Source organism: Arachis ipaensis, chromosome B10 (assembly GCF_000816755.2).
Source record: "Arachis ipaensis cultivar K30076 chromosome B10, Araip1.1, whole genome shotgun sequence".
NCBI lineage: Eukaryota > Viridiplantae > Streptophyta > Magnoliopsida > Fabales > Fabaceae > Arachis > Arachis ipaensis.
The window spans coordinates 26,527,932-26,537,722 of NC_029794.2; the positions used below are offsets into that span (position 1 = coordinate 26,527,932).

General features: G+C 35.3%; 2 protein-coding genes across 5 annotated transcripts; one reads left to right on the forward strand and one right to left on the reverse strand.

The window, feature by feature from the left end:
* Positions 1,096 to 6,856, reverse strand: LOC107623898. Of its 4 annotated transcripts, none has more exons than XR_002355355.1 (12): positions 6,386 to 6,856; positions 5,657 to 5,699; positions 5,165 to 5,218; positions 4,328 to 4,391; positions 3,773 to 3,829; positions 3,462 to 3,568; positions 3,293 to 3,331; positions 2,976 to 3,064; positions 2,803 to 2,881; positions 1,780 to 1,827; positions 1,449 to 1,635; positions 1,096 to 1,339 (listed from the first exon to the last, which is right to left on the reverse strand). XR_002355355.1 is itself a non-coding variant. In XM_021113332.1 (12 exons), exons 2-12 carry the CDS (start codon positions 6,087 to 6,089, stop codon positions 1,555 to 1,557), a joined length of 693 nt encoding a protein of 230 aa, XP_020968991.1. In that variant the 5' UTR covers positions 6,090 to 6,111; positions 6,386 to 6,856; the 3' UTR covers positions 1,096 to 1,554. The 4 variants fall into 4 exon arrangements, 3 of the variants coding, with proteins under 3 accessions (XP_020968991.1, XP_016181781.1, XP_020968990.1); XM_021113332.1 differs by adding an exon at positions 6,058 to 6,111 and having other exon boundaries at positions 1,096 to 1,635; XM_016326295.2 differs by having other exon boundaries at positions 1,096 to 1,635.
* On the forward strand, positions 8,596 to 9,174 carry LOC107620341. Its single transcript, XM_016322517.1, has one exon. It carries the CDS (start codon positions 8,596 to 8,598, stop codon positions 9,172 to 9,174), a length of 579 nt encoding a protein of 192 aa, XP_016178003.1.

Below are 9,791 nucleotides of genomic sequence, written 5' to 3' on the forward strand. Positions count from 1 at the left end.
TTTAGAATTCAACAACTAAAATATTGACAAAATATTAGTTCAAAAAAGAAAATTTAATAGCGCATAAGTTATAAACTAAAATATTGACAAAATATAATCCTTTTACACCTATATTATTAGTGTTTTAAATTGTTGAAGCTAAATCAATAATTCCTTTTTTCAAAAAACATTAATTCTTAAGTGTTGGTCCTAAAAAATTATCTGGCTCGTCCCTAACACATAAGAAAAAAGTTATCGCAATGACTGCGTTAAATATTTCAATGACGAAATTAATTCATATATGATTTTTTTTAGAGACTAATTTAAACGTTAGAATGAATGGTGTGATGAGTTTTCTTTTCAAATGTTGAATTGATATTTTTCCCTTAAAAAAATTGATTTACTTTGTTTAACGATCTGCTACCTTAGCTTCACAGCCAAGGGCGTGTGGTAGATTGCGGAAAATAGTCACTTTCCCTCTTCATATTAGACATAAACATTGTACCCAATAAGCAAAAATGTGTCAACAACTTTGGTCATTTTTTCCCTTTTAAGTTATGAATATGGCTTTGGTAGGTTATTTTGTGTTAGGTAACGTTTCATTTAGAATTTATCTAAATTACCTAGTAATTTGTGGCTGTTCAAATTTCTCACATATACACTGGAAATTTTGGACACGCCCGATGTCATATTATATTAAGCAGTAGTTAGCTGTAAGCTGTGCTGTATATTCAGAAAATGTTAGAATGATGGAACTAAAATTGAATAAACTAATTAACCACAGCATCTCTAACTAATAAGATCCTAATTCATTATTCTTTTGCAAATTATCACCATCTGATGAGTGTTTTCTGCACGTTCATTTTATTATAATTATTTCCATTTGTCAAGCGTGTTTGTTCCTTTCTTACATATTTATTTATTTTCATAACATGGCTAACTAGATTAAGCGTGTATAATATATATATATATGTATGCGGTGCAAAGCTTTTGCTTGGACTTCAGCATTTTGTCTCAAATATGGACCACTAGAAAAAACCCATAAAATAATCCAATACACCCATTTTGTTTTAAAAAGTACAGGCTCATTCGAATTTTATAAATTAAATAAAAAAATCTGTTAAAAAAAATCATATTATAAGCCAATCCCATTCAAGTTAGCATGGACAAGGATGAAATAAATGGTTTGTGCAAGACAAAGTTACAAAAAAAAATAAGTTCCTTCAATTACCTGATAACCAAAGAATGTGAAACCAAAATTATTGGATCAGCTCCATCATAATAAATGCCTCTTTCTCTTTCCTTTACGAAATACACTACACGTTCATTTTGCTTTCTGTTTGTTCTTCCATCTTCTTTTCTTTCAAAAAGATTACCAAGTTTGTGGAGGTAAAGTTAGAGTGAAAACTACAGATTTCTGCAGAATGTTCCATTATCAAGGAATCACCAAAACTGACCAGGGAAGGCACCTGAAAAAATTGACTTATCTGCCCATTTCTGCAGCATGTGCTTCTCATATCCTAGATAATCTTGGAATGGACCCGCAAGAAAAATCCGGAACCAAAAAATGTAAAATCAGAAGTTCACCGGAGAATAGGAGCTTCGGTAACCTTCGGATGGTCCCTTAAACCTCCTCACTAATGATGAAAACCAAATCTGCAAAGGTAAAGTTGAGTACAAGGGTTATGTGAAGAATGCAACTCACAACATTCTTGTACAAACAAGAGTGCTTCAAAACTTAATTTTCTATAATGCCACATTGAGAAAACTTAAATATGAAGTTTTCATGGGGAAGAATACCTGTATTCTTCTAGGCAAGCTGGCCCAGAAGTCTACATTAGGGATTGCCTGCAGAATAGGGTCAACCAAAAAGAAAATCATACCAATATCCATAAATCTACACACAAAAAAAGCTTTTAAATAGTGGTTGTAAAGGATGGGCGTGGAATAACATTGCAAACATCATTATCAATGTTAGAACCAATGAGACATTTCCCAAATTATGAAATGATGATTTAGAATTTTGGTTTGCAGAAAGATTTAGCAGTAACAGTCAATTTTATTGGCAGCAATGTTAATTCTCTATGAACTTACCTTTGCATTAGGCAATACTGATTCGAATTGAACCTTAAACAACCCAACATCAATAGAAATGACTGATTCGCATCCAAACTCAGAGTGGCCGACACCACCCCGGGTTTGAGGGGGATGTTGAGAATATGCCAACTCACTCTCTGCCAGCTCAGCCCCTCAGGCAGTTAGGAAGTTAGAATTTTGTTATACAGCTAGCTGTAGTAGCCAAACAACTGTGATCCTTGTATATATATATATCAACATGTGCACTGTATCAATGAGTAAGTCAATACACAGCATTTTATGCCTTTCACTCTCTACCTTTACTTTCTCTCTCAAATTCTCTCTCAGTCTCACATGAGAGGATCTTCCTCCTAATTCTACTTGCCATTAATGCCTTCGTGTATGTCATGAAACTATTTATCCCAAAAAGTCAAAAACTTAAGGTATTAGGCAGAGGCACATATATGGTTATACATCTAATACGCTCCTCATAAAAGAGCCTCTTTTGGACTTATGCTGAAATTTTTTTGGGGGGCAATAAGGATCAAAATCTAGACCTTTTGGTCATAGAAGCTCTAATACCAAGTCATGAAACTACTTATCCCAACAACTTAAACTATTAGGTAGAAGAACATAAATGATTATGTCTAACAATTAACAATAATTAACAGAACAATAAAATCAATATATACCCAACAAATAAAAGAAAAGCCAACTACACAACAAAAAGGACAGGTAAGAACATACATCTACACCGCGAATCCCAAGGAAGAAAAATCGATAGGCAGCACCAGCCAGTAGATATGTAGCAAAAAGGCACACAACACTGAAACAAAATAGGATGAAACAATTATCAGTAATTTTTCCTGATAGAAGACCCTTGTGATAAGTCCAACAACCATGTAATATTAGAAACTTACACAATTGATAAGGTGCCAAACCACCCCAACCCTCCCCCATGAACATTTACAACTATGGCACAAGCAGATGGATGCTTTAGCTGTGTAGCCTGCTTAAGAAACAAGGTTATTAGATAGTAGAATAAAATATCAAACTTGTCAGTTAAGTACATTTTAAACAAAACAAGATTGAAGACTTCAGAAAGAGGTTGGTTATTTTGTTTGGTAAATACTACAAATGGTCCAAAAGGACCATGACAAGGTTGGAAACCAGAACCATAAAACAATGAATGAAATAAAAGGAAGCAATAAAAGATGTCACAGAAGAGAGTACTGACATAATTACAAGCTCCCAATCTCTGCAGAGTGTATGGTTCCTGCAAGCAGGGGATTGATAGTTCATAGATAATCAGTAATAGTATTAGCTATTAGGTCCATAATATCAAATTTGATAATTCAGTATCCCCAAAAAGGAAAAAAAGAAAAAGAAAAGAATAAAAACCTTACTTTTACTCCATTATAATCACAAAGCACAGATACAGCTAGTGAACAATTGGTCTTAAGGCCACCACTTGACATTTTAACAATGACACCAGTGTGGGGATTTTTTTTATCTGCCATAAGAGTAACAATACAACCAAAGATATGTTCTTGTTATAATCAAATAGGAGCATCATCCCAAAACACAATTACATAATCTGAAGTAGTAACAATAACATACATAAAACACACAAGATCATGAATGAAGCACTAGAAATTAACAAAGAAAATTATGAGTTAAATTAGAAAACAAATAGAGAGAAGAGAATTGGACTAACCAATAACATCAACTTCTATTTGTGAGCCCCGTCCTAGAGTGGTGCATACATGATAACCTGCATTTTATCACTGTTAGAGGACATATATTCCCTCCTACTTCAATTTCCTTCTGAGAAATACCCAAAGAATAAACTCAAAATTGATACTCAATATTTACTATTTATAACCTATAACAACCTTTTCTACATAAAATGTTGTTTACAAACTAAAGCCCTTCTTGTAATAATAACTCCATCATGCAAAAGTTTTTAACAAAGAAAACACCCAAGTCATTCAAGAATGAAAACATTCTTTAAGATACTTCAATGACTAAATGTGATGGAGCATGTATGGATATCTAAAGCCAATTCAGCAATAACAACAGATATCAATATGCTAGATTGTAGTCTTTTAGTATTAAAAAATGCCATATGAAAAAAATTTAAACAAAAAATACTAAAACACTACTGCCTACTGCCTATTGAGAATCAGTTCATTCAAGCTGTTGGATGCTATAAATGCTCTCAAGATAACTGAAAGTACTTTTAAGTACTGATATGACAATAGAATTCTACCTCCAATGTTATTTGATACAAGTGCATTGCACTCCATCCCACATCGCGCTGGTCCTCCACATTCCTAAAACATATAACAAACATAAGTGAGCCGAAAATATCATAAGAATGTTGTAATAATAGTAAAAAATATTTTAATCACCGATACGTTCTAACATGCCATGTCAACTTTTGAAGTAGCAGTATTTTTATGGGAACAGCAAACACTGACCACTAGCACATGCCAACAGCTTCCTAATATATTAGCAAAATAAATCAAATAGAATTCCCTTTCAGCTTCATTTTATAACATTTACGGATGTACAGTGATACAAATCATGCTATACTGAAAGGTTACTAACTAGGATAATAAATGAATCTTCTGCAGCCATAATTCTTTTGTAATATTTGTTGTTAGGTTTCTTTGGTCTACGTGTATATCCATGAAAGAGGAAGTATGGGTGTACAAGATCTTCAGATATACTATTGTATTGAATTGATTTCCTACACACTGAGCTCTAAAACAGTGAATTGATTTTTCTTCCACATTTTGTCAAGGAAGCTTAAGAAAGATGGACAAAAATGCAAAGGAAATTTATTCAATGAGAAGAAAACCCTACTGAAAAGCAAGAACAAATCAGTTGAGATTTACTGCGAAGTGCGAACAACAAATATATACAACTGCTACAATTTGGACAACTATTCCTTTATAAAATTATTTATTTCATGTTATGAGATCATTATAGAACATGATCATAGTTCACAATACATCAACCCTGTACAGGTATCAGCACAACCCAGAATCTCAGTTACTATATCGAAGAAATTGCTTTGCAAAAAAAAATGAGACATATTTACCCAGCAGTCAGCACATATTGGAGGATCATGATTGAAAACCATTTCATCGCAAAGCTGCTCAGACAATCAATAAACAAAACTCAATTATTGATCCATCCAGACAGAAGTTACTATTGCCAACTAAAGCAGATGCCATGCTTTGCTAATCCAGCTAAAGTGCATAGTTAGTTACAATTAAAGTTTCATCTAACAGAGTCACTGAGTCAGTATACCATTCTGTCTGATAACGATGACCATACTAAAGGATCCTTTTGGCAGGTAAAATACTTAATATGTTTTGTTAATAAGGAATCTAAAACCAGATATTTGTTAGCTTTCAATGTATTTAATGCATGGATAACTTGTTTATTTTCCAAAGTAAACTAACTTCCTAATTTAATTTCTTAAGAAGTGCCCAAATTGGATGAAGCTAAAACATACATTATTAATCAATAGTGCTAACATTATACTGTTAAGAAACCAAAGAAATAAGTGTGACCTGATGGAGCCAACCTGAAACCAAAGGGTGCTCTCGTTCACTGACACTTTGTAAAACCTACAATCACACAAATAATAATAGTAAATATATGAAAAACATTAATACTTCAATTAGAATCAATAATGGTCATATTTACAAACTAATCATAAATTCCTTTACCCTAATTCATCCTTAGAGTGAACCACCAAAATATCCTAAAAGAACTAAACTAGCCAGTGACCCCTGAACGATGACAACGATTTGACAAGACAATTCAATCATCAACTCAAGTCCATGTTGAATCATGATGTCACAGCATTTGAGTGATATATGAACTCTTATTAACCTTAAATAACTAACTAATTCTCCAATCCCCTATTCCTTCACCACCCTAATTTCAACGAATAATCGGGCTACTTTGTCTAATAATTGATACCTTTTGGTGTCACCAGTCACCACAAGTTTCATTCCTTCCGGGGCTCACTTCATCTTATTAAGAAAATTAAAATAAAGCCAGACTCCAGAGTAATAATTTAAAAAATCCCAAAAAACAAAAAACTAGAACAAGAAAACTACATTAAAACTATAGCCTCGTCAAAAACTAACCACATTCATGTAACAACACTAACAATACACTAAAAAAAAGCGTTGCTTAATTCGAATCAAGGAAGCATGTAACTAACAATATATAAATAAATGAAGATCGCAGCGAAACGAAGAGAAATAAAAGGCAAAACAGATCAGAGAGAGAGAGAGAGAGAGACCCGTCTTCACTGAGGATTCCGTGAGGAAAGTGACGAATGGGAGAAGAGAGTGTGTAGTTGTAAAGCTTGTTTCCATCGTTGAAGGTGTAGTCGCAACGCGCGTTGGCGAATGGCTGCAAAACGGAGAGGCAGAAAGTGATAGTAATGAGGAGGAACGCCGTTCGTCCGAATCTGCATACGGCAGCTACCATTGTCGTTTTGGGGAAAAGCGAAACACAGATAGAGAGAGAGTATCAATCTATTTTCATGTCACGGTGGTTGTGTTGCTATGTATATGGTTGGTTGGTTCAGTAGAAGAAGAAGAAGCGTTGTTAAAGGGGGTATTGTGTTTGTGGCATATTAAGAAGGAAGCTAAGGAGGAGGAGGAAGAAGCAGCATCGATTTTCTTTGTTTTGTCGTAGCCACTGCGTTTCTTCGGAAGGACCACGTACCTTTGCTAGATTCCACCTCCAAATTAAAGAGATGTACGCTAAAATCAGCACCTTAATGCTTAACATATAAAATATATTTGAGTAAAGGACATTTTCGTTCCTGACCTTTTTTTTTTTTTTTGAAGATATTTTTATCCTCAAAAAATGAAAAATACATTTAAGTCTTTGACTCCTGAAAAATGTGAATATTTATATCCTTCCGTTGAATTCAGTCATTTGTATTGGACGGAAAAGGATGAGCTGGCAGAGGTGGCACTAAGGTGGCCGTAACGGAGACCAGGTGGCATGGAGCATTTCGTAACAGGACATATAAGTCCCTGGAAACAAAAACGACGCCGTTTTTGTAACCTCCCACAATCCTGTTTCAAATTTTTCTGCCTTTTCTTCTTCCTTCGTCCTTTTTCCCTTCCATTCTTCTTCCTTGGCCCCTACCTCCATCACCGCCGCACAGCGGTGCCTCCGTCAGCCACCATCAACGCCGATGACCTCCTCCTTTCTCTCTTTTCGCGTCTTCTTCCCTTTCTCACTCCCTTACTCCCATTAGTCTCTCTCTCTTCTCACCCTCCTTCCACCCACCGTTCGTCCGTGACAACCTTCTCGGCGACCCACTGCCGCCGCGCCGCCGCCTCTCTACCGACGCACCACCATCGCTACTAGGGCCCAACCATCATTTCCTCTCTCTCTCATTACCACCCCTGTGCTTCCCAGGTCTTCTTTCTCTCTGTTTAATTCACTCTGTTATTGCAATTAGTTAATTAATATTGTTTAGTTAGTTTTGTTTAGCTAATTGTAATTTGGTTAGATTAGTTAGTTACATTAGGTTGTTAGAGAATCTGGCGTGGATAGTGGATTAGGTCTTGCTTGCTTAATGTTGTTGTCTGTGCAATCACTATTTGTAGTTCATTATATTTAGTTTGTTCAATTGTTCTTGAGTTGTTAGGATTATGGTTGGTTAATGGAAATTGCTGAGATTGATGTTTTACATTGCTGCTATGTAAATTCTCATTGCCTGTTTTGGTTAACAATGAACTCTTATGTGCTCATTTTGATGTCTGATGCCACATCTCTGTTTTAAAATGAGCTAATTCTTTTGATTCAATGATGCATTTTTGTTAGGTTTTATGTAGCTTACTTTTGATATAATTGTTGAACTCGATGAGAATTGCTGCTTGAATCTGGTGCTTTTGTTCTCTGTGTTGTATTTTAAGCCATTGTGCTGTACTTATGTTGATTGTGCTACTTGGTTTTCACTATGCTTGATTATGGTTCATGTTACTTGTTTTTGTTCTTGCTTAGTGATGCTGAGTTCTTAATGCATATTGAACTTCAATTTTGATTCAGTGAGACTTGATTATTTGATCTACACTCTCTACCTATAATTGACTGTTAAATTCATTGTTTGTTTGACTTTGGGAAATATACTATGTACTACTAAGATGCTGCCGAATTTCAGAAAAGTTTTGTTTGGTGCATTGGGAAGGGGATGTTGTGATGTTGCTAACTGTCATACTAAATATTTCAACTACACATATGACCCTTATAGCTTCACTTGGTCCACTCCCTTCACCTGTTACAATTTTTCTATAATTTGAGAATTCTTCTGTAGGTTATGTTTACACAATTTAAGTAGATTAGGGTTTAATTGAACACAGTTGACAAAAACAATTAAGCTTTATTCCAGTGGATTAGACAATGCTATAGCATTCTATTAAAATAGAACATAGTTGAATGGCACAAAAGTTTGTGCTGGACATTTTGTCCTTTGGTCAACATAGTTGAATGCAATCCTTAAGAGAGAAAGATTTTAAACAGGCCCTTTTCTTCAAGAATGAAATAGTTTCATCTACTTCCAAATCCCTCTCCTTATACAATGCTTCTCTGTTGAAAGAATCCCTCAACCTTTTCATGACAACCACCAAATTTATAGACAAGTATTATTGTATTTTCATGCAATTCCAACCAGATCGTGGCTTCCCTCCACATGTTAAGCTCACACCTCATGCTTTATGCCTACACAAAGAAGAAATGGATATTCACAAATGTCTCATTAACCGTGTAGACATTGTTCATAGGATTGCAAGGCTTCTGATGCTTGTTGGTATGGGAAAATTGCCACTTTATGTAATTGAGAAGCTAAAATGGGATCTGGGTCTTCCTTATGATTATGTAAAGACTCTTTTGGCCGATTACCTTGATTATTTTGATGTTTGTAGCATCGAAGATCCATTATTCGGAAAGGTTGTCTTGATTAGGAAGCATCCATTAATGGGTATGAGATTGAGGATCGCTCAAAAGAGAGGAAGGAGGAGGTCGCCGGCGTTGATGGTAGCTGATGGAGGCACAGTTGTGAGGCAGTGATGGAGGCAGGGGCCGAGGAAGAAGAATGGAAGGGAAAAAGGACGAAGGAAGAAGAAAAGGGCAGAGAAATTTGAAAGATTGGGGGAGGTTACAAAAACGGCGTCGTTTTTGTCTCCAGGGACTTATATGTCCTGTTACGAAATGCTCCATGCCACTTGGCCTCCGTTACGGCCACCTCAGCGCCACCTCTGCCAGCTCATCCTTTTCCGTCCAGTGCAAACGGCTGAATTCAACGGAAGGACATAAATGTCCACGTTTTCCAGGGGTCAGGGGCTTGAATGTATTTTCTATTCCTTAAGGATGAAAATGTCCGCAAAAAAAAAGGTCAGGGACGAAAATGTCCTTTACTCAAAAGAAAAAAAGTGATATAATGCATGAAAACTTGAAGTTATTTTCTGAATCATGTTATTGACTTTGATGTGGTAGTGTTTATCTATGGTTTTGAATGCATGAAAAGAATAGTGCATATTGATCTTGGAGTTAAGGTTGTTAATTCATAAGGTACAGAAATTTAGAGAAGTATTATGAATTCTCTAAATTAAACAAGAAAATAATCCTTGAAGCAAAAGAAATAGAAAATAAAAAGCAAGGCTCAAGGCTCTGAGCATCAATGGCAA

What these genes read in the sequence shown, in the direction of transcription:
- LOC107623898 (XM_016326295.2), bottom strand. Translation starts at nt 6,576, where the DNA reads ATGGTAGCTGCCGTATGCAGATTCGGACGAACGGCGTTCCTCCTCATT. An exon ending in AGAGCACCCTTTGGTTTCAG is followed by an intron (nt 5,219 to 5,656) that starts GTTGGCTCCATC and finishes TTGTCTGAGCAG; the next exon opens with CTTTGCGATGAAATGGTTTT. An exon ending in TTGGGATTCGCGGTGTAGAT is followed by an intron (nt 1,828 to 2,802) that starts GTATGTTCTTAC and finishes CCTATTCTGCAG; the next exon opens with GCAATCCCTAATGTAGACTT.
- LOC107620341 (XM_016322517.1), top strand. Translation starts at nt 8,596, where the DNA reads ATGCAATCCTTAAGAGAGAAAGATTTTAAACAGGCCCTTTTCTTCAAG.